This window comes from Bos indicus x Bos taurus, chromosome 22, assembly GCF_003369695.1.
Source record: "Bos indicus x Bos taurus breed Angus x Brahman F1 hybrid chromosome 22, Bos_hybrid_MaternalHap_v2.0, whole genome shotgun sequence".
Taxonomy (NCBI): Eukaryota; Metazoa; Chordata; class Mammalia; order Artiodactyla; family Bovidae; genus Bos; species Bos indicus x Bos taurus.
This window is the reverse complement of record NC_040097.1, coordinates 17,524,256-17,548,838: the sequence shown is the minus strand read 5'-3', so window position 1 is coordinate 17,548,838 and position 24,583 is coordinate 17,524,256. Positions and strand designations below refer to the sequence as shown.

The window sequence follows — 24,583 nt, the reverse complement described above, 5'->3', positions numbered from 1 at the left end:
TAGACAATTCTCGATGCATTCTGTACACTCCTCAGGAGATCCCAGCAGAACTCAGTCCCTGCTGCCCACAGCAATGACCTTGATAATTTACCTTAATATTGGTTTCTCCTCCTCTCTTCTACTCATCATCCCTCCTTCCTACTTTCTGGGATCATCCTACTCCCAAAAGGCACCTCCACCTGGAGGCAGGTCCTTGCACCCAGCCGATTCTCAGAAGACCCCAAACTAAGCAGCTGCTGCTGCTGCTGCTAAGTCGCTTCATTCATGTCCGACTCTGTGCGACCCCATAGACAGCAGCCCACCAGGCTCCGCTGTCCCTGGGATTCTCCAGGCAAGAACACTAGAGTGGGTTGCCATTGCCTTCTCCAATGCATGAAAGTGAAAAGTGAAAGTGAAGTCGCTCAGTCGTGTCAAACTAAGCAGAGTTATAGCTTATTCATTTTTATTGCTCTGTACTCCATTTTTATTGACATAATTTTAAAGGATATGCCCTTTATGATGGAGTGCTTTAAGAAATCAAGTTTTTAAGTGATACTTGATGACAAAGTATCATCAAATGATGAAATACAAAACTACATCCAGTCTGACTCCTAAGCTATTTATAACGTGTTATATAAATACAGGTGAGAAAACCAGAAGGGGATGGTAACAATTCCTTGGTTATCTATGAACAGTGAGGTTATCAGCAATTTTTCCCCTTTTACTATTTTTATGCAATTTTCCAACTTCTATGCAAAAATGTACATTTACTCCTAACTAGGAAAGAAACAATAAATACAAATTATTTCTATTTTACAAATGATATGCAATCAGTAGGATTCCTACCAAAAAATCTGTGTGAAGGCAGAGGTCTTAAGAAGACAGGATAAGTAGAGATGGTTGGATAGCATCACTGACTCGATGGACATGAGTCTGAGCAATCTCCAGGAGTTGGTGATGGACAGGGAAGCCTCGTGTGCTGCAGTCCATGGGGTCACAAAGAGTCGGGCGCAACTGAGCAACTGAACTGGACTGAACTGAACTGAGGCAGGATAAACAGTAGGAAGGATCTGAGAGGGAGCAGAGGGTGTGGACATGACCCCTGGGTATAAAACAAGGGGGCTGAGGGAGGTAGAGAGATAGAGGAAGACGCCTGTGGAATAAGACACACATCTTCCCCATCACACTCCTCCTTCCCCCCAAGCAAGTCCCAACCCCTTTTCTGATTCCACTTCCTACAACAGGCCCACCCAGCACCCAGCCTACTTGTCCTTCCTGGAACAGTTCTGATAGAAGTCTGAATAGAACCTGTGCACCTTCAAGGAAATGACTGTGCACTCAGCTCTGAAAAAGGCCTCATGGTCTCAGGACAAACCATCCTGTTTGCCAGACATGGACTCAAAAGTAGGCATGTGATCTAATTTGGGACGATGGGACATAAGGAGGATCTGTTACCACCTTCCAGGAAAGTTGTTCTTGGCTTATAAGAACTCCCAGGAACTGTCTCTCAACCTCAAAGGAAGAAATCTCTGCTATGGGAAAACACACAAGGGGAATCAGTCTCAGGAACAACGAATCCATGAGAGCAGAAACCCCAAGAACCTATGTCCTTGATGACATCACTGAGTCACTGTGTCCCAGAAACCCATAACCCACTCTGTCTGGGCTTGCTGACATGCACAATCAATTTTTTTTGTAAGTGAGCCAGTTCAGGGTCCCATTCCTCGCAACTGAAAGGATTCTAAATGCCCCATTTTCTCCTTGAGGACTCTTCTTTTCTTTTTTTAATTTTATTTACTTATTTTTGGCTGTGCTGGGTCTTCACTGCTGTGTGGGCTTTTCTGTAGTTGTGGCAAGCAGGGGCTACTTCTAGATTTTTTGTGAGGCCTTTCTATTGCCGTGGCTCCCCTTGTGGAACACATGCTGTAGGCGCACAGGCTGCAGTAGCTGCGGGCTCTCAGGTTCCTCAGCTGTGGCGCATGGGCTTAGTGCTCTGTGGCATGTGGGATCTTCCCAGACCAGGGATGCAACCCATGTCTCTTGCATTTGCAGGTGGATTCTTTACCAAGTCACCAGGGAAGCCCGAGGGCTCTTCTTGCCATCCATTTCATCCATACACAATGTCTTAGGGGTCCTGACACCATTTGTCCCAAACCTAACACCAATCAGCACCAACAAACCAAACCCCAAATCTGACATCTCCCTTCACCTCACTCACCCACCAGCCTAGAGCAGTAAAAACGTAACCCTTTCAACCAGAAACGTGTGGGATTGATTCCCTGACAGTGTTTTCCAAATACTTCCCATGTGGCAAGTACTTTACTCATTAAATCTTCACACCCACTCCTGCAGGTAGAAACTATGATTATCCTCAGTTTACTGGTGAGAACTCTGAGCACTAACCCAGAGAAACCAGGTAACCCAATACTACATCACACAGTAAATGCCAGATTCGACCCCAGAGCTGCCCGACTCCCAAGTCCTCACTCTTAACCATGAGCTCCCCATTCCCAGAAACCCAAGGGAGGCACGTCATGTCATCAACTAGCAGATGGACAGAAAAATCTGACTCAGCCTCATACCCCTATCCTCTATCTCTCTACCTCCCTCAGCCCCTTTGTTTTATACCCAGGGGTCATGTCCACACCCTCTGCTCCCTCTCAGATCTTAAGACTACTTAAGAGCATACCATCCATTCCTGGAGAATAGCCAGAGGTAATTCAGAGATCCAATCCTGTGTTCATCGTGCTTTGTAGGAACTATGGGACATGCTAATCTGAGGGGAAGGGACCATACTGCAAACAGTATATCCAGCATATTTGTTTTACTTTATCTACTGACAGGGACTCCAAGAGAGTTTCAACTCAAAGCAAGCTTTAGGGAGGCAAAATCGGTTACCATCACATAAATGGTTAAGATGGATTGTTACTGTAAGATCTATGACACAATTTCAACTAGGATACAATAGTTGAAACAATGTATCATAGTTCAAGTATGATATAATTTCAATATGTTTTGTTTCTTTAGAATTATTCTGGATTTGTTATGTTCTCACTCAGTCTTGTTCGACTCTTTGCAGGTCAACCCCATGGACTGTAGCCAGTCAGGTTCCTCTGTCCAGGCAAAAACACTGGAGCAGGTTGCCATTTCCTACTTCAAGGGATCGTCCTGACCCAGGAATTGAACCTGCATCTCCTGCATTGGCAAGTGGACTCTTTACCACTTTGCTAACCTGGGAAGCCCAGAATTATTCTGGACTGAAATAAGTTTATTGTTCATTCAAAATACTCAAATTTAAAAATTATTTTCTTAGCCACTCTTCCAAGCCCCAATCCCCTCTATGCTCCTAGCCTCCAGCACAGCTCCCGGTGCACAGCAGAGGCTCCACAAGTCTTTACTGAACAAAGTATCTATGCATTACTACTCTGTGCTACAGGTAAGAAAACTTTATTCTCCTTCCAATTCTTTCTCAACTCTTTGGAGTAGGTCAAGGAAAAAGGCTGAGTGTGCTGTAGGTGACTTTGAATACCTCTTCACCTCTGGTTAATTTTCCTTTTAACCAAAAGAGTAGGCCTCCTGCTGAGAACAGGCAACAGCACCAGCTGGGATTTAATGACACTGTTTGGGGTTTATTTATGGTTACCTTCGATTTACCTAGTGACACTGCTTTTCCATATTATGAAAGTCTCCTTTCCAAATACATTTGTTTTAAAAGTGAGTCAGTCAACTGCGGGGGAGGAGTGGTGAATGAAAATTGAATAAGAGACATGGGAGATGGCAAAAAGAATAAAGGTGGTTCATTTACAAATAACTGGATTTGGGGAGACACAGGCATAGGCCAGATCTCCCACTTTACAGATGGGGAAGCAGGCTGAGAGGTCGGGGCTCTCCACCCGGGATGACAGAAGCAGGCCTGGGGTTAGGGCACAGTGCCTGGTCCTGCCATCTGCCTGGGACCGGAAATCCTGACAAATCCAACTTGCTCTGGCCCTTTTCCAGGACCAGAAACTGGTCTCCAGATGCAGAGCTGATCTTATTGATAACACCTAACCGATGGTCAACTTTAAGAGCTGGCGAAAAAGAAACAAAAGCCATTGTATAATGGTTTAAATTTTTGCTGTATCACATGCAAATGGTACTCAGGCTGACTAATATCTTCCCAGTATCAAAACATAAAAATCGGGCTTCCCTAGTGGCTCGGTGGTAGAGAATCCACCGACCAATGCAGGAGACTCGGGTTGGATCCCTGATCTGGGAAGATCCCACATGCCTCAGAGCAACTAAGCTCGTGTGCCACAACTACTGAGCCTGGGCTCAGAGTCCGGGAGCCACAGCAAGGGGAACCCCTGCAGTGAGAAGCCCACGCGCCCCAAGTAGACAGTAGCCCCCACTGGCCACAACAAGAAAAAAAAACGTGCAGCAATGAAGACCCAGAACAGCCAAAAATAAAGAAGTAAGAATAAATACAATCATTAAAAAATAAAAAATAAAAATCTGCACTAGTCACTCAGTGAAGTAACCCCCCACCCTCCACAAATTCTATCTCTGGGAAAGATGTTGGATGTTCCCTGCCCCCACAAAAGATGACCTAAAAAAATGACACTCCCTAAAAGTCAAGTATTAGAAACGTGGCCCAACAAAGGACACAGCAGGCAGCTGCACTCAAGGGGTAACTGGGAGAAGCAGGTAGTTACACGAGACACAGATCCCTTCAGTCTGTCTGGGCCAAGACCAGCATACTCCTGACAAGAACTGAGAATGCTGCCTGCCCCCCAACCTCCCACATCCCCTGGTCTCAGCAGCCACAGTCTGCAGTGCCAGGTGCCTTCCTTCACCCCATTCGGGCAATCTTGATGCTGTCTATACAGGCTGTTGTCAGCCCAGCAGTCCAGTTCCCAAGAACTGCTGTAAAAACATGTTGGTGGCTCCGTGAGACGAGGTTAGACAGTGCTGGGTTCAAGACCACACACAGGGCCGCACAAATCCTGACAGGTGGCTCAGGCCATGATCCACCATGATCCCAGATGTCAAAGGGCCAGGACTAGAAGAGAAAGACGGCGGCGCCCAGGGCCAGGTCAGCCAACAAGCCAGGCTGAAGGAGTGGGGCTGGGGCTGCGAGAGCAGCTAAGATAAGCTGCTGCGCTTCAGGCGGAAAGTGTTCAAGGCAGTCAGCATCACCTCTCCTCCAGCACGACTGGTTTCTCTTCATTCTCCTCCACTAGGGGCTGAAAAGGGTTAGTGGGAGGGGCAGGGCTTCAGTATAATAATGCAATGCTGGCTTAAAACTCACCATTCAAAAAACTAAGATCATGGCATCTGATCCCATCCCTTCATGGCAAATGGATGGGGAAACAATGGAAACAGTGACAGACTATTTTCTTGGGCTCCAAAATCACTGCAGTGACTGCAGCCATGGAATTAAAAGACACTTGCTCCCTGGAAGAAAAGGTATGACAAACCTAGACAGCATATTAAAAGCAGAGACATTACTTTGCAAACAAAGATCCATATAGTCAAAGCTATGGTTTTTCCAGTAGTCATGTATGGATATGAGGGTTGGACCGTAAAGAAAGCTAAGCACTGAAGAATTGATGCTTTTGAACTGTGGTGTTGGAGAAGACTCTTGAGAGTCCCTTGGACTGCAAGGAGATCCAACCAGTCCATCCCAAAGGAAATCAATCCTGAATATTCACTGGAAGGACTGATGCTGAAGCTAAAGCTCCAATACTTTGGCCACCTGATGCAAAGAACTGACTCATTAGAAAAGACCTTGATGCTGAGAAAGACTGAGGCAGGAGGAGGGGATAACAGAGGATGAGATGGTTGGATGGCATCACTGACTCGATGGACTTGAGTTTGAGCAAGCTCTGGGAGGTGGTGGACAGGAAAGCCTAGCGTGCTGCAGTCCATGGGGTCACAAAGAATTGGACATGACTGAGCGACAGAACAACAATAAGAGGCAGAACAGTGAGCTGGGGTCAGCCAGTTCTCAAGTGGCAGAGTCAAGACTCAAACCCGTGAGCAGTCACCTGGACTCTGGACGGTGTTACAGCCACTTCCAGGAGAGCAATATCAGGAGAGAAAGAAATGGGAGCAAAGGACATGCTAGGAGACAAAAAGAAAGGCTAAAGAAGGGAAGGAGGACAAAGGAGCTAGTCTATGTATATATACACACTAGCCAAACAGGAAAAAAGGGAAAGTCAGGGACTGTGTCAAGAACAGTTGGCACCTATTTTCTATTCTTAAGGGAGATTTGTCCAGAAGACTAGGAAATGCCACTGGCCTATGACTCCTGCCCTCAAAAATCCAGGCTACTTCTTTGTCAAAAAACACCCTAAAAGGTACGAGGTATCTTTGACCAATTTCTGAGTCACCAATTTCTTTGACCCACCCTTCCCCTTAGAAGATAATCAGGCCATGTCTTCCTCCAGTCAAAAGTGGCCACCACTAGCCCAGGAATTAAGAGGAGGGAGGAAGGCAGTGACCACCAGTTCAGGTCCCTTAGTGTCCACCAAGGGCTGGGTGGAGTGCTTTACAGGAACTGTATCATTTACCCTCAGTAAGACCTAGAGCGGGGTACTAATACAGCCTGGGGCACATAACCTGGGATAAGTCAAGCATCTTGCCGCAAGTCTCCTAGGTATTAAGTAGCAGGGTCTAACTGACCCATACTCTTAAGCACTTGAGGAAATGACTCAATTTATATTTAAAAGTGGTTTACAGTCTATCTCCTTTGCCTCAAACAAGACCAAGACAGGATGGTTGCAGGGGTCTGGTGTCCTGAGCGCTGTTGAGAAAATGTCTCCAAGAAACCAAAGAACAACTTAGGGCTTCAGACAATCTTCAGACATCTGAGAGTCTGCAGGCAGGCAAGGGTGAGAATTCCATGGACAGAGGAGCCTGGTGGGCTACAGTCCATGGGGTCACAAAGATCAGACACAAATGAAGCAACTTAGCAGGCCAGAGTGAACCAACTACATTGTTACCGAGCATATTTGAGACATTTAAACAGCTAAGGGAACTGAGCAACTAACAGGTATCTTTCAGTTCACAAGACAAGGTCACAATGTAACCAAAGATAATTACTATTATTAAGAGACCCTGGCAGTCCCAATAAAAGTTGATACTAAAAACTTTTAAGAGACAGAAGTGGCTGCAACACCCCACTCTGTGGTTGACCAAAACATATTTCTAGACGAAAGGAGACTTGCAAACCATGATGAGCCTCAACCAAGACCTCCAATTTTAATGCTGACCACAGTTCAGCAATAACTCAAGGATGAATCTTGTTACAACCATCAGTATGATCAAAATGATTTCACAAAACATTTCCAGCCCACAGTCTTTTTCCTAAGAAAATGCATCCCCTCTTCCACATTCTGATCAAAAGAGAGCTGAAAGCAAAACTCTGGAAAAACAGAAAAAAAAAAAAAGACTTAACATTCTTCACAGGTGATGCATTTTTTTCTTTATATTTCTATGTTCTTGTTTCTAAATTTTTTTAAACAAAGAACTACAAATGCAACTTTTCATTTCATTAAAAAAAAACCAACTTATTAGCAGTGAGTTTCAAAGACATGCTGAGCTGACATGTCCTCCTTTGAGGACTGAAATCTCAGGAGAGGGTTCGAGTCACAGTCTGCCACATACTGGCTGAACTGGCCGTGCCTCAGTTTCCTTGTCTGTGTAATGGGGTTACCACAATAACCACAGCTCGGGGTTGCAATGGAGTTTCATTTAGCCATTATTGAAAAGGATTTATCCCAATGCCTGGTACCAGCACATGCTCAATATATATTTACTATTAACAAAACTATTACTATGATCATAGTGTCTTTCAGTGGCTTCTTTTGATGTTCATTTTTCTGACTCTCACATGGCCAACCTGGAAAACGCCTTGTTTTCTAACAGTTGAAGTAAATTATGGATGTTCGAAAAATGACTACAAAATGCTGAATTCTTTATGTTCAGCATCACTGTCCCAAAAGATGAACATTTTGGGGCTTCCCGGGTAGCTCAAATGGTAAAGAGTCTGCCTGCAATGTGGGAGACCTGGGTTCGATCTCTGGGTTGGGAAGATTTCCGTGGAGGAGGGCATGACAACCCACTCCAGTATTCTTGCCCAGAGAATTCCATGGACAGAGGAGCCTGGCAAGGTCCAGTCCACGGGGTCGCAGAGTCAGACACGACTGAGCGACTACCACTCACTGTCCCCAAAACTGAGGTGTTCTGCTGGGACCCCAGATCCAATTGTCCACCGCACATAACTCCTATTTCTCTGTAGCCTGATGATCATACATTTTTTGAAAGCAAATACGCTGCAAACAAGTCAAAGTACCAAACTTACTATTCAACCCATCTATGCTGGAGGTTGTTTATTTATTCGATAAGTTATTTATTATATTCCTACTAAAAGCCAAGCCCAGGGCCCCAGAGACAGCACCTGACCTGGAGCAGTCGTCAGCCAGTAGAAGAACAAGACAGGCAAGTTAGGAGACCAACACAGCTCAGTCAGCTATGAACTGGAAGGGCACCAGGGGAGGGGGGAGCTGTGGGTGCCCTCCCACCTTGGCTGTGACTCCCCACGGCTTTCAAACAAAAGTCCTAAGAAGAGGAGAGGTGATTACGGTAAGAGATTTGTGCCCCTCTGGAAGTGTAACGTAACACCTCAATCACTTCCTGTAAAGGACTTCCCAGCAGAAGAGGCATTCCCCAAGATCCAGCTGTAGTGGAGATGGGAAAGTGACAAGCCATTGCCCGGTGCTTGCAAGCCAGGATCCACCAAGGTTCCTTCTCCCAGAACACTTTCTGGGTTCTGCCCTGGGATGGCTGGAAGCTGCACTGAGCGGCCCCCAGTCCCACCAGCAGCACACCCTTGGTCTTCCAGCCTCTGCCTCTTCTGACAAGGAATCCTGTAAACAGAACCCAGAACTAATTCTGTTCAATTAACAGAACTGCCAAGTCACAAAGGCCCTTTAGGGTTGGAGCCCCAAGGCCTCAGCACCTGAGGACCCCTGGGGCAGCAGGGCCTGGTCCTCCTCCTCTGGCTTGCTTTTACCTCACTGAGGGAACAATCACTTTCTTCCTGTGCATGAAGTACCAAGCTGGACCTCCCTGATGATCCAGGATTAAGAATCTGCCTGAAATTCTGTCTCCCTGAAATTCAGGGGACACAGGTTCGATCCCTGGTCTGAGAAGATCCCGCATGCCAGGGGGCAACTAAGCCCGTGTGCCACAGCCACCGACCCTGCCCTCTAGAGCCCACGTCCCACAAGAGAACCCACCACAATGAGAAGCTGGTGCTCTACAACTAGAGAAAGCCCTGTGCCGCTATGAAGGTCCAGGACAGGAAAAAAAAAAAAAAGCACCAGTCTGAGCTGTGCTCCCAGCAGGCTGTAGAATGCCAAATAATTCTTGTTTTCCCAGAATATCTGATAAATCACTTCAGGGAGGTGCGCACAAGCAGTGCAGTACCAGCATGATAAGAACTTGGTTATTTTCTTCGAGGCTGCAGGGGAGATGGAGGAATCTGATTCTAGTCACTGAGACTCCTTTCATACCCCTGGCTTCATGGGAGGCCTGCCTCTGCCTGGGTCACCATAAGCACGAGGCAGAAAGCCGCACCACTCCCATTTGTTGAAGGAAAGCTGACCGCTGCCTGCCTCTGCTAATCTCAAAATCTTAATTTATGGGACGCAGGGAATTTACACAGTCCCTGCCACAGTCCCCACCCATTTCCCTATAGCTCAAAAGCCAAAATTCCACACGGGGTTCCAAATAATTCCAACCTCTTTGGTTGCCTTTATATCTAAACGGAAATTCCAGAAAAGTTGTCTGGCGTGGCAAAAGCTGACCAGCCTTATGAAAATACCCAGAAAGGTGACCCATTTAGTCAAAAGAGCTTTCAGATCTCCATGAGAAAAGGAATTCATGCCAGCATAAAGGGCCTTCAGAGAGGGAGAACAGGAGTGTTGTGTTAACGCCCAGACCTTTCAACAAGCCAGCCCTGCGATTTCTGGGGAGGCTGAGCACCTAGAGACGGCCAGCAAGACCAGCTTGATCGCTCAGGAGCTGTACTGCAGGAGAAGCCCCTTAGGGACACAAATGCAGGCCTGGAGCACACGGCTTGGTGCCCTGGTGGTGCAGTAAGGGGCCTGCCCCCCAGGCTCCTTGAATATGAGCAATCAACAGCTGGCTTGGATTGGAAGTTTGTACAAGGGCTGCTCGACTGATACAGGCTGAGTGCCAGCCAGGAAAGAAAAGTTCTGCTCAGTGGCAATCGCAACCCAATGCCCCACCTCCACCCTGCTGCTCCTGCCAGTTAATGTTTACAGGTAGCAGAAGGAAAGGATGTGGGGTGAGGTCACTGCTGACAAAGCACAGCTGTGCCAATGTCGACTGTCACCAAGGATCTCCCAGTATAGCTGGGTCTCAGCAAAGCCCACCCATATACCCACAGGTGGTGGGCACTGCAAGCCCCACAGGACTGCAGCAAGGAGGCAGCCTTCTCCACACTGCTGACTTCCAGGCCTCGCAAAGAAAGCTCTGCCTGGCTCCCCCAAGAAGACTTTCAACTGGTCCCTGTTGTCCAGACCTGCAATGAAATCACTGCCCCTGAAAACCAAAAAAAAAGGCAGGAAAGAACCAGAGAGCCGTCTCCAAGAACTGGAAAGAAGACCCCCATGAAAGCTTCATGGTGCCAGAAGAGGTAAGGCAAATGGGCCCCTCAAAGCTGTGTTTTATAGAAGGAAATTTCAATTTCACACTAACCAAGTCCAAATGTTCAAGTAAAATAAAAGTGTTTTAAATAAAATAGAAATGAACAGGAGTAAAGCAGTAGAAAATCTCTCACTGTAACATTTGCAGGCTTCCCCGGTGGCTCAGCAGTAAAGGGCTCACCTGCCAATGCAGGAGATGTGGGTTCAATCCCTGGGTTGGGGAGTTCCCCTAAAGAAGGCAATGGCAACCCACTCCAATATTCTTGCCTGGCAAATCCCATGGACAAAGGAGTCTGACAGGCTACAGTCCATATGGCTGAAAAAGAGTTGGACATGACTTAGCAATTAAACAACAACAATATATCTATTTTCTGAGTGTGGAACCCAACTTTGACACTACAAAACAAAACTACAGCTTAATGGAAGCAAGGATCATGGCTGGCATGTGAAGTGAGGTAGATTTGAGCCTTGGTTTTCTCATCTATAACTTGGAAATAGATATAAAGCCACTCTCTGTGCAGGGTTCATAACGAGGATTAGAAGTAATCAAAGCAAGGCACTCAGGATAATGCTTAGCACACAGCAGGCACAGGGAGACACTAGATCTTATGTTAGAGATATGTGTGCACACAGCAACATTCGGTACACGAAGGGCATCATGGTGGGCATTCTTGCAACCAAGAACAGAGGAGCACAAGTGTCCTCCTTGCCACGCTGTCTATCTGCGCCAGGATTGGACGGTGGGGGAAGGAGGAAGTCAACACTCTGTCAAAACAGACTCTCTTCCCAGAACAGGGACTCAATTTCTGAAGAAAAGTAGTCAGGCACCTTATACACTCAAGGCCGCTTTCCCAGCCCCCAAAGAAGAAAGTACTGCTGTTTATCATACAATAACGTGAGTCCATTTGGTGATTATCAAACATGTTTAATGCATAACTAGATTTACAATAGTAATGTAAAATGGCTTGTAGCAGAACATCATAAAGTGTTACTTAGTCGCTCAACAGTGTCCAACTGTTTGTGACCCCATGGACTGTAGTCCACCAGACTCCTCTGTCCATAGAATTTTCCAGGCAAGAATACTAGAGTCGGTTGCCATGCCCTTCTCCAGGGGATATTCCTAAGCCAGGTATCGAACTCAGGTCTCCCATATCGCAGGTGGATTCTTTTACCATCTGAGCCACCAGGGAAGCCTAGAATGTCATGAAAGACAGTTTTTAATCTTTTTTTAAGAGCAGGAAATACCACACAATTAGATGGAAATGGCTCATCCAATTGGGTTTAATCATTTGGTTCAATTTGTTGGGGGAAGAGGTTATAATTATAGATCTACCTCTTCAATGGAGAAAAATTAAAGATGAAAACTAAATGCAGGGACTTTCCTGGTGGTCCAGTGGCTAAAACTCTGAGTTCCCAATGCAGGGGCCCGAGTTCGATTCCTGGTCAGGGGACTAGATTCCACACGCTGCACCTAAGAGTTCACCGGCCACATCCAAAGATCCTGACCTGGAGCAGTCAAGTAAATTTTTTAAAAATAAACAAATACAGATTAATAACAATATGGGGAAAAAAGGAAAAGGAAATATAGATATGCAAGCTGTCAGGGGCCCCCAAACAGGGTATATGCACCCCAAGGATGCAAAACATAATCCATTACAGCAGAAGAAAAACCAGATCTTCTAGTTGGATTTGCTACCTAAAAAGAAATTAAACTTTAGTAATATTTAATATACAGACTGACAGTGGTATATGTATACAGCTTATAAACATACACGTACGAGAAAGGGGTACGTTCAATTTTTTTTTCTTTTTTGATAGGAGTAACTGGAGCAACAGTGAAGAGATCCTCAGATTAGCTGAGCCATTTCAGCTGGGTTCACTTACCTTCCCCCTAGGCTCCCTAAAGGAAGATGCTCTACTGGCAACCTCAAGCCTCAAAGGGTCCTTTGTGAGCCAGCCCCTGCCTACCTCTCCACCACCCCTCCAATCTCCACCTGACACACTCTTCTACTTCTGGGCTCACCTGACTACTTATAGTCAGGCTTCAGGTTTCAGCACAACAGCCCCTTCCTCCAGGAAGCCCTCCAAACTACCCAGTCCAGCTTGACAGAAGGTGCTCTTCCCCCTCAGAGGGCTTGTCATCTTAGTCCTTACTATTACATGGTGGTCCGCAGACTGACAACTGGGAGCCAGTCTGTTCTGGAAGACCAGAATTCAGAGTTCACCCCATATCTAGTGAATCAGGCTGACATTTTTAACGGGCCCCCATTTTCTAGTTCCCAGGTGATCTGTGTGTGCCTGAAGGTTTGAGAAGGACACTCCCTGCTGACTTGTCTCTCCTCTGTGCTGAGCAGTAAGGCAAGCCAGGGACATGACTCTCATTATATTCCTGTGGCCCTAGCACCAAGCCTGGCTCAGGGCTGGTCTTTCATATGCTGGTTAAATGAGGAAAGGAAGAGAGAAAGGATTTTGAGAGGCACCTTGGAAATTCCAAGCTGGAGGGAGGGGGATAACTAACACACCGTTTGACGGCAGCAGGACTGGCCAGAGAATAGACTGAGGATAAGACAAAGTCCACTATAGTAATAATGACGACGCCAGCATTATGCTGTAACTTAACCAATTCAAATCGAATGCTCTCGGCAAAACTATGATAGGAACTATCATTCGCCTCCATTTTACAAACCTTTCTGAGGCTCAGAAAGGTTAATGCAGTGGACCAGAGTTGCACAACGGTTATGGGTCAGAATGACGGTGAGAAACAGCTTCAGGTATGTGCTACCCTGAAGTCCGTTTATAGAGAAAGCAGGGCGATGCAGTACCCTGGCCATGGAGCCAATGCAAGCAGGGCCCCAAGGCTCCTGAGCAGCTGCTGCCCAAGGAGCAAGGCAGCCATCCTTGACTAACCCAAGATACGGCTTCATAGCACAGAATCAGGACCCCCTCTCCGGGTGGGGAGCGAAGAGGGAGTGCCCAGGAGACATAATTTGGCTCCAAATCAAAGCTCTCCTTCAGCACAGACTCTCCAAGAAAGAAGGCAGCTGCTGACTGGCATGCTGGCCCCACCATTGCTGGAGGAGCTTGCAGACGTCGAACTACCATCTGGAAATGATTTGGCCCTGGGATTCCTGAACGGGTGGGAGACTGGAATGACCAGCCACTCCAAACTCCTGTCCAGCTCTCAGAAACAAAGCCGGAATGAATGGGTCCTGGAGGCAAAAAATCATAACACAACCAGAGGTCACCCCCTGCAAAGGAGGGGACACCCTCTGGGCAATCCATAACCCTATTAGAGCAACAGGAATCGCCATTAGCCAACCAAGCTGGTCTCCCCAGCATGGTATCAATTTTAAATGTCCTTTCGGTGTGCAAACTCTCCAGTGTGACTTTTGAGAATATTATTGGACAGCACTTTATTTATTTAACCAAACACACAGCACCGACAGTTCATGTGCCATGAACTGCTCTGAGCACTTTAAAAAATATTAACTTGTTTAGTTTTTACAACAACCTTTTAAGGAGTAGCTATTATCCCGATCTAAGCTATAAGCAAACCAAAGCACAGAAGTTTCTTAATCGCTACTTAGTGGCAAGTAGGATTTGAACCAAGAATCCTAGCTCTTAACAAACTGACACTAATGTGTTACGTTGTTACAAGTAGCCCAGAAACTTCTCAGGAAGCCTGCTATCTTGCTGCTCTTTAAGCCTTTCCTAGATGAGAACTAGTGACTCAGATGGTAAAGAATCTACCTGCAATGCAGAAGACCTGGGTTCAATCCCTGGGAGAAATGGCAACCCACTCCAGTATTCTTGCCTAGGAAATCCCGACAGAGGAGCCTGACAGGCTACAGTCCATGGAGTCGCAATGAGTCAGACACGACTGAGCGACTAACACTTTCTTTTTCTTTCTAGATGTGAACTACACTGCCTGAAAGACACACTGGTGTTTGCTAAATATTTACAGGACAGAGCAGGATTTACTATTACTTGCACATTATTTTGGTGGGAGTGGGACGAAAGGAAAGAAAACGGAGTGAGTGACCTACCACCCTGGAAACTCTGCCCAGTGACCGGAGATCTTAGGAACATGCACCCCGCCTATTCTGGGGTGCTGGCCCAGCACAGGTACTTTAAGCAAACATCAGGGTCAGACCACATCCATTAAAAAAGGAAAGAATTCCTTTATATAAAGGATCAAACCAAAACATACCACCCAAATTTCTAGGCTGCCCTGACTGTCATTCCTGGGTTGGGAGACTCCTTCTCCAAGTTGGCTGCACTGCCCAGGATCAGAAAAGCTTTTGGAAAAACAAGTAAATAAACCTGCCAGCTCCTGGCAGACAACTGGAATTAAATATGCTGAGGCCTCATTATGAACTGCCCAGGGTATAAGAAGTAACTTCAACTTTGGGATGAAGCCGAGGATGGGCCCACCTTACAAGGAATCACACACACAAACAACAGCCAGGGAATTCGAGGCAGAAAAGCCACACTGCTCTCAGCATCCGACCACCTATGTCACACACTGGCGCCTATACCCAGCTCTCATGAGTCCCACAACCTATGTTGTTGGGAGCTACCCAAAGTATACAAAAACCTGCATAGCTACTTTCCCAGATCACAGGAGGGAAATTTCTCCCATTGGTAGTAGGAATCTCCAACAAACAAACAACAAAACCACTGAAGACAGGGCAGCTATTCCCTCAACAAATTCACCTCAAAACAAGATATAAGTTGCAAACTCAGGCTTTCCCACTGGTGCTAGTGCTAAAGAAACCACCTGCCAAAGAAAGAGATGCAAGAGATGAGGGTTTGATCCCTGGGTTGGGAAGAACCCCCTTGAGAAGGCAATGGCAACCCACTCCAGTATCCTTGCCTGAAAACTTCCATGGACAGAGGAGCCTGGCGGGCTACAGACAACGAGGGTGCAAAGAGTCAGACACAACTGAGCACAGCACAAAGGAAAGAGAAGGGAAGGAGAGAGAAAAGCAAAAAACCAAGCAAACAAAAAAAGGTGCAAACTGATTCTGCTCACTTCCTGACATGACACTCATCTCATGGACCCTCTTCACAGTTCAGAGTTCTCATCCCTCACCTAAGCCCTCCCTTTGTTCAAGGTCAGAGGCTCAATGCATGGATGTCCAACCATAACCCCTACACCCCAGAGTTACAAAACTTTGTGTTCATATGAGCTCTCTGGTGGGACAATGGGGCTGTATTTTACTCATTTCTGACCCTGAAAAATAGGTCAGTTAAGCCTCAAGATCAACAACTTGTCAGACCTAGGTTCCAGTCAACATTCACCAGCTGGGTGACACTCACAAGAAGTTACTTCACTCCTGTTTCCCCAACTTTAAATAGAGGCAATGATACTAACCAGCTTCCCAGGTGGTGCTAGTGGTAAAGAAAAGTGAAAGATGAAGTTGCTCAGTTGTGTCTGACTCTTTGGGACCCCATGGACTGTAGCCTACCAGGCTCCTCCCCAATTTGAACCCACCTGCCAATGCAGGAGACACAGGTTCAATCCCTGGGTCAGGAAGATCCCCTGGAAGACGGTATGGCAACCCACTCCAGTATTCTTGCCTGGAGAATCCCATGGACAGAGCAACCTGGCGCAGTACAGTCCATAGATAGCAACCTAGAGTAGCAACCTAGAGTCCACAGGGTCACAAAGAGTCGGACTCGACTGACTCGACTGAAGACAATGATATTAACCACCATCCCCAGTAATAACAACCATTTTCTAAGCACTTGGCCTGGACTGGGAAGTGGTGGGAAGATCATTACATAGACAAGGAAACCAGATCTCAAGGATTCAAGGTGGCGATCAGCGGGGTCATCAACAGAACACACTCATTTGGAGCTCATTTGTCATCGTCAGCACAATGTAACACAGCATAAGCAGGGAAAGCTTGAACTGAAGTCCTCGCAGGATGTGATTTTTTTTCTGAAGGGCCTTTACCCTGCACAGTCCCAGGAGCAGAGGGAAGAGGCCTCAGGCATTACCGCCTCAGGGAGTCCTGGCCCTTGGCAACTCTCCCTCCAGGCTCCAGAGGCTGGAAAACCTGTTTGCTGTAAGATCTTTCTGGAGAACAACTAGGCAGCCAGTGACGGGAGTCATAAATGTGATCACACCCTTTGACCCAGGAATCCCACTCTGGGGAATATGATCCAAGAAATTATTTAAAAGGAGAAAATAAAACAGTGTAAACTGTGGTAGGAAGAGGTCCATAGTGAGAAACTGCCAAAGTCCACAGACCACAACCAGGGAAGGGAACGCTAACCCTGGAATGCCAGGACGGTAGAAGTCGCTGTGGCCTGGCTGGGTTCAGGAATGAAAATCATGAGGGCTAAGGGGAAAGATGTATGGGGCCAGACAAAGTCTAGAATAAGGCCCTCAATTTGGGGGCGCTGATGGGAAACCATGCCGCAGGCAGCTGCAGCCTCTGTAAACAGCTGGCAGACTAGTCGGTCCAGGATTTTCTAGTACTGTGGTTTTGTTTTTTTTGTTTTTTTTTTAAAGAGATTTCATGTCATGTTCGGACACTCCTGGTTTACTTTAAATTTCTTTGTTCAGTTAATTAAATAAATACACATTTTCAAAGCAAAGAAGAAGGGATCCATGTTGAGCCCAGCCGGCCTTTGAGATTCCTCAGAGGGATCTGAGGAATCTGAAAAGAAAATAATTCCCAGAGAAACTGAGGTTCTCCTTTCCTCCTTGCAGGAGACTGGTGCCCCAAAGGCGACAGCATGTCACACAGCTTCCCAGGGCAGGGACGCTACCCTCCATGGGAGGCTGACTGGGCGGTGGCCCAGGAAGCAGCCCTACCTGCCAAGACAGGCGTGGGGGAGGGCGGTGGAGAGGACGAGGAGGCTCAGCCTCGGAACCCAGCTTTAGGCCTGCTTTCCTCAGGAAGAGACCTGAGGCAGCTACTCACGGCACGAGGTTCGTCTGGCAGAACGCAAACACACACACACAATGTAGCTGCACACACATTCTCTGCACAATGACATGCTCTCCACACACATGCTCTGTGTACATACACTCTGCACACAAACACACTCGCGCGGGCACACACACTACACGCCCCTTGCCCCGATCCTTAGAGTCCACACCCATCGGCCGCCTTGTGACCCTTCCAGAAGCCCTCAACCAGCCGAGGTCACAGTGGGGACCTCACCCCCACTCTTCCTCCCCCGTTGCGGGTCGGGGGGAGGCGAGGGAGAGGAACCCAACGCCAACTCCCTCCCCCCTCTCAGGAAGACCCTGGTGTGGGGAGGGCGGGGAGAGGAAGGCAAAGTCTCCTTTAATTGTCACCCACTTCCTTCAATTCTCAGCTGGACCCTCGCTAGCCTGGGCAAGCCCATTAACCCTCTGGCCCCGCCTCGTCTGCAACAGGGGTCTAACGGCGCCCCAGCTCGCAGGCTGCGTGAGGAGCGAGATGACTGGGAAGGCTGAGGGCACCCAGCGCGCACTAGCTGGGGCTCCTACAAGGCAGCGGTTACTGTGACCACCACCCATCTCTGAATGACACCTTCGGCGGCGACAACGCGGGCAGAGCCGAGCTGGGAGCGAGAAAGACACACCCCCGCGGCTCTCCTTCCCACCTCGGGGCCCACACCCCTTCCGGCGACCGCCAGGTCCCCGTCTCCACCTGGGTGGGAGGCCCAGGATTCAGAGAACAGTCCCTCCCGGGGCCTTCCCACCTGGCCTCCCAGCCAACGCCCATTCGGCGGCCACGGGACGCAGAGGGGCGAGCGCTCCAGGGAGCGCCGGAGGAGGGCTCCACCCCCCAGGGACCGCGGACCTGAGGCTTCCAGTCCCCCGGCTCCCGCTGCGACACCCCAGCTCCTGCAGCGACACCCCAGCTGCAGAGAAATGCCACAGCCCCGACTCTCCCCGTGCGGCCTCAACCCGAACCTTCAACCCACCGCCCCCAATAGGCGCACAGCCCCGGCGCACGGCAGGGAGCGAGCACACGAGGAGAGCGCCCTGGAGGATGGATCTCCCGAAGGGGCCTAGGTCCCCTTTGTCCTCGCGCCCTCGGGGGACAATGTCCCCCGGTCCCGGAGCCCACACGGAGCCCGCGGGTGCTCGGCGCGGTGGTGGTGGTGGGGCACCCGACAGGGAGCTTCAGCCTCCACAGGGGCGCACGCGCGGTGGAGGCTGGAGGGCGAGGGGTACCGGCCGGGCCAGGGCACTCACCGATGGACACGAGCTTGATGCTCTCGCGGTCCAGGAACTCGAGCGCCACGGACACGTTCTCCAGCTGCATCTGGCGGAAGGTGGGCCGCTGGTGGTACTTGCGGTACATGTGCTTCTGGCTGAGCACCTCCAGGAGCGCGATGAGCCGCAGCCCGTCGCTCAGGTCGGTCTGCAGGTTCCCTATGCGCTTGTTCACGCACTTAAGGTGCTCGTTGCACCAACGCGTGAAGGTGTTCTGCTGGATCTTCTTCCAGGGCGCGTCCTCCGCCAGGTCCTTCTCGGTTACGGGCATTCTGGCGGCGGGGAGAGCGCTATGCGCAGCGAGTTGCCGGAGACTGGCGTATGGAAGCCCAAGGGCCGCGGGGAGCGAAAAAAACCAAAGCGGAGCGGGAGCGGGGCTCGAACTCGCTGCTACCGAAGCCGCAGCTAGGGCTGCTCTGCGCCCGCCTGCCCGTGGCCGCGCGAGGCGTCTGGCCCCGCGCCTGCGCACTGAGTCGGCCCGCCCCTGAAGCCCCGCCCCGTCCCAACCCTCAGGAGGGCGCTCCCGGGCCACGCTCGCCCCCTGCCGCTCGAAGCGGGCATTGCGGCCCGCGAACTCCCAAGTCCTCTGGGGTCCCCGCCTTCTGTGCTCACCGCCTCGGTGAAAGGAAGCTAGGCGGGAGATGTCCGGCTTCTCAAGAAGGTCACCCGGTTCCAGAGTGAGGGGACGTGCAGAGGTAGGAACCTGGACAGAATGGGCAGGGACGGTGGCATGGGTCACACGGGAGAGGTTGGCGGGGAGGGGTATTTCATCCACCTGCAGGTTCAATAAGTTTCAATAAGACCTTTTATTGAGCTATTGCTGTGTGCTAGGTGGGCTCTGTGTTAAGGACTTCCCTGTAGCTCAAACGGTAAAGAATCTGGCTGCGAGGCAGGAGGCCAGGGTTCGATCCCTGGGTTGGGAAGTCCCTCTGGAGAAGGGAATGGCAATCCACTCCAGTATTCTTCCCAGGAGAATTCCACGGACAGAGAACCCTGGCGGGTTAACAATCCACGGGTGCGCAGAGTCGGACGCGACTGAGCGACTAACACAGTCCACAGGCTCCGTGTTAGGCACTAGGAGCATCGTGAAGGAAATGGACTTTAAAAAAAATAAATTTATTTGGCTGCCTCGGGTCTCAGTTGCGTCATGTGGGATCTTTGGTTGGAGCGCTCAGGCTCCAGAGCACAGGCTCAGTAGTTGGGGCGCGCTGGCTTAGTTGCCAGGTGGAATGTGGGATCTTAGGTCCCGAACCAAGGATTGAAATTTGTCGCCTGCACTGGAAGGCGAATTCTTAACCACTGTGACCAGGGAAGTCCCTGAAATGGACATTTTCCTTCTCATATTAACTGAACACATATGAATTATAGTATTATCGTTCATAGTATTTATTGACTGCCTACTAACTGAAGGGCTATCAGCCTTCTTATCATTCACTTCAGTCCCTCAGTCGTGTCCGACTCTTCGCGACCCCATGAATCGCAGCACACCAGGCCTCCCTGTCCATCACCAACTCCCGGAGTTTACTCAGACTCCTGCCAACAAATGGTAAATAAGACAAACTTATAATTTAACCTTGAGGAGTTCATAGACTAATGGGAGAAAAAGTATAAATCAACTATCACAAACACCCTAATGGTGGTGATAGAAATGAACCATAATTTGCCATGTATATTAGTTCCTTAATGCTGCTGTAACAAACTACCAAAACTTTGTCTTTAAACATACACGCACACATTGTTATCTTGCTTTTCTGTAGTTTAGAGTCCCTCAGAGGGCTCACTGAACTAAAATCAAGGTATTGGAAGGATCCATTCCTTTCTGGAGGCTTTAGGGAAGAACCCATTTCTTTGGCTTTTCCAGCTTCTAGAAGCTTCCCAAATTCCTTGGCAGAGGCTGCTTTCTCTATCTTCAAAGCCAGCAACATGAGGCGGAGTCTCTCATGCTGTCTTCTCTCTGGTTCTCTGTAGTCACATCTAATTCTTTTAAGGACCCAGTTGGGAAGAGGTTGGGCAGGATGGATAGCTGTCAAGGGCTTCCAGCTCTGGGAGGAGCCCGCAGATGTATGGTTATAGCCTTATGTAACGGATCATTTGTGTACAAGGTGAAGCACTTTCTTCAGATAGAGTGCCTCACTCACTGGAAATGCCCAGAAGAGTCTTGAGGAAGAGAAGGTATTACCTGGCCCTGGCCCTGGCTCTGGCCCATTGTTAGGATCAGTAACTATTGGAAGAATCATTCCCCTTCTTTGTGATTAAGTGAAGAAATTTGCTGGAGGTCAGCTGGTAAGGACTGGACAAAGCTGGACGTGAACCTGGGTCTAACACCAAAGTCTGTACTATGCCTAAAAGCTGTCATGCTGTTCCCAGCCTGGACCTTGTCTTTGTCTACACAACCTGAGCAGCAGATTCACTAAAGGCACTGTGGGTAACCTGGCCTACCCCATGTGCGAGCCTTCTAGTTCCTCAAGCTTTCTTCCACCCAAAGGCATCCATCAAAACTTATCAGCCAGTGTCTCATTCCCAAGGGGATCTCCTCCCTGCTAGGTGAGACTGGAGCTAATATGATCAACTCAGTTCACTCAGCAGCTGATAATGTACTAAGGTTCTGCTTTCTTAGGAGATATGTCTGTTTTCACCAAGTCTTGACACAAATAACTAAGTTCTGCATATAACTATCTAGTCCACCTCACTCTGAGCTGAGACATCCCTGTCTTAGGATGAGTCTGGTGATTCTCCACATCCAATCAGGAGACACCCAAGGGAGCAGTTTATGCGGAGTGAAGGGGACTCCATAACCATGGTGGAGGAGGGTGATCAGTGGCTTTGGTGCAAGGGGAGGAAGCACACAAGGTCTTCAAAGGGCTCTCCATCAACATTTGATAAAAGAAGAGGGCAGGCATTTCTGCAGGGAGCATTTTCACCAATGCATTCCACAGTTATGTCGACAAGGCTCTCATTTAACAAAAAATAATAGAAATAATAAGAATAGTAGTAATAGTAAAAATAATAATGGAAGCTTCTGCTTCTTAAGTGCTGATATTCTCATTTAATTATCACAGCAACTCCAGAAGATGTTATTATCCCCATTTTACCGGTAAGGAAACTGAAGTTGAGAAGAGTAATCAGATACTTAAGGTCACAGAGTGACAGAAACTAGATTCTAAGGAAGGGCTAAGAAAGACAATACAGTAATCATGATTAAGAGCAGGAACCCACAGCTACCCTGATTTTGTTTCTTTAGCTGTAACCTACATTAACAGTGTACCTCCTAGGAATTTCTGACAAATGAGAAACCACGTGTATAACACTTGGCGGTACATGTCAGCTGAGAGGGCCGATACTGCTATTATTGTCACAGACATCAAACAGTGAAATCTGAAGGTTCCAGGTTTAGAAGCCCACTTTCCAAAGGGAACAGAGACGAAGAACCAGGACTTACAAGGTGAACTTCCATTCTCACCAGATGCACCTCTCTGCTAGGGTGGGGGCCTCCTCAGTTGTAATTTTACACCAATGTCCACACCCTGCCAGAAAGAAAGAGAAGCAAAATAGAACTGAGAATATTTGCTCTGTCTCCACCCGCTAGAGGAAGAGGAGCTGGTTCTCTCAGGAGCTCCCTGGAGAAGTGGGAGGGTTCACCCTCCTCTGCCAGCCCTGATTGCAGAGGTCCTTGGAGCCACGTGGGTCGGGTGCTAAGAGGAAGCCTACTTTGGCGGGGAGGGTGACAGAGGGGTGTTGGGAGAGCTGGCCTTCCTCTAAAGTGGTGGCAACAGCAGAGGTGTTTTACAGGTCCAGGGGCCCCACCAGGCAACCCTACCCTGAGATTTTAAGATTAGGTGGGGGCTGCTAGGAGGCAGGTTGCTGCGAAAAGGTACCCCAACTCTCCCACTCACCCACTGGCTAAGGTAACGCTCAGAACAGGCAGAGCAGTGTTCATGAAAGCCATTCTTTACTGGAGCCACTCAATGGGCTACGTGATTGTGATTTTATCTCTGATCCTACAGCTGTAGTACTTGGCCACTTCCTAGTGCCAGGTACTGAGCTAAGCATCACGTCTGGGAGGGTTTTTTTTGTTTTTTTGTTTTTAATACCATCCTTATCACTACTAATACTTTTTTGGGTGGGGGGCTGTGTTCGGTCTTTGTTGCTGCCCGGGCTTTCCTCTATCTGCGGAGAGCTGGGGGCTACTCTCTGGTTGCAGTGCACGGACTTCTCTTTGCAGTAGCTTCTCAGTGTGGTGGTTTCTCTTGCTGCAGAGCACAGGCTCTGGGTGTGTGGGTTTCAGTAGTTGCTGCACATAAGGCTCAGTAGTTGGAGCTCCCAGGCTCTGGAGCACAGGCTCAATAGTTGTGGCTGACGGGCGTAGCAGCTCCTCCATGTGGGATCTCCCCAGATCAGGGATCAAACCTGTGTCCCCCGCTTTGGCAGGCAGATTCTTCACCACTGACCCACCAGGGAAGCCCTGGGGCTTAATTTTTTAATCTTCTCAAGAACACTTTGAGCTTGATGCTCGAAGTGTTATTATCAGCCCCATTTTACAAGTAGGGAAACTGAGGCTGAAAAAAAAAAAAGAAGAAGAAGAAATCAGGTCACTTGCTCAGAGTCCCTTGGGAATCAGGTGTCAGAACCTGGATGCAGACCCTGAACTAACAAACTCCAGAGGCCAGTTCTGAGTCTCTAAGCGCAACTGCCAGGAGCACAGTTTGCCCAGTGGTGGCAAAGGACTGAAGACAGTGGCCACTATCCACTGGACATCCGTGTGGTATTCATTCAGCAGGAGCAGGAGTCAGGGTCTACTGAGGGCCTTGGATTCCTCCCGCAATTTCCTAGGCCAAGACGGAACTCACTGCCCCAGCCCCCACCCCAGTCTTGTTGGAATCACCAAAAAAAAAAAAAGTTTGCAGATGACTGGGCCCTCTTCCTCAATCCCATCTGGCTTTGACTTTTTTGGAAGATTTATGTGAGTCTGGTCTGCTTTTCTAAAGTGCAGACAAATGTCACAGAGTACTTTTCAGCTAAAGAAAACCCTGTCTAGCCACTCTCACCTGGCAAACCCAGTCAGCCTTCCAACTGGAATAGAACTGCCCTTTTGTGGATGGCTGGACCACTGACAAAGCCCTTTTCCATCCTTATCTTGTTGACTCCCTCCTCCCCCACTGCTCTTCAGGCCAGGATTAGTAGTATTACTCAGAGCACTCAAGGACAGCGATTGTTTATCTTTATCCCTAGGGTCTAAGAGAGTGGAGGCCTTTGTGACCACTTACTGAATTGCTGGGGGAGGAGGGAGTCACTGGCCACTCAGAAAGGTTGTGACCTGCTTAAGGTCACATGGTTAGTGTCAGGGTCAGAGTTCAACACTATGTCTTCTGACTCTCAAGCCTGTTCTCTAGGACTCCTTTCAGATAGTCAAGCCTGTTTCCTGCAGCACACTGTCTCTAACAGCCAAGTGTCCCTCGCTTGTGGGTAGAGGTCACGTGGTGTGATCCTGCCAGCAGCTCCCACGGCACCAGGTGCCACCTTGGACCTGCCGAATCTGAAGCTGCAATTTAACAAGGTCCCCGAGGCAATTCATGTGCTCATTAAAGTTGCTAAGTCCCACATTACAGTACATCCATCTGGTGGACCACCTTGGTACTTTTTTCTTTTTTTTTAACACAAG

At 48.6% G+C, this 24,583-nt stretch overlaps 1 protein-coding gene across 7 annotated transcripts in view; it reads right to left on the bottom strand.

The window, feature by feature from the left end:
* FLNB (filamin B) overlaps positions 1–19,378 on the bottom strand; it is a 139,702-nt gene extending 120,324 nt beyond the window's left edge. For all 7 annotated transcript variants that reach the window (XM_027522759.1, XM_027522761.1, XM_027522762.1 and 4 more), the window contains exon 1: positions 18,904–19,378. In XM_027522759.1, coding sequence (XP_027378560.1) covers positions 18,904–19,195 — 292 coding nt within the window. In that variant the 5' untranslated portion in view covers positions 19,196–19,378. The remainder of the gene's footprint in view (positions 1–18,903) is intronic.
* Between the last annotated feature and the right edge of the window lie 5,205 nt (positions 19,379–24,583).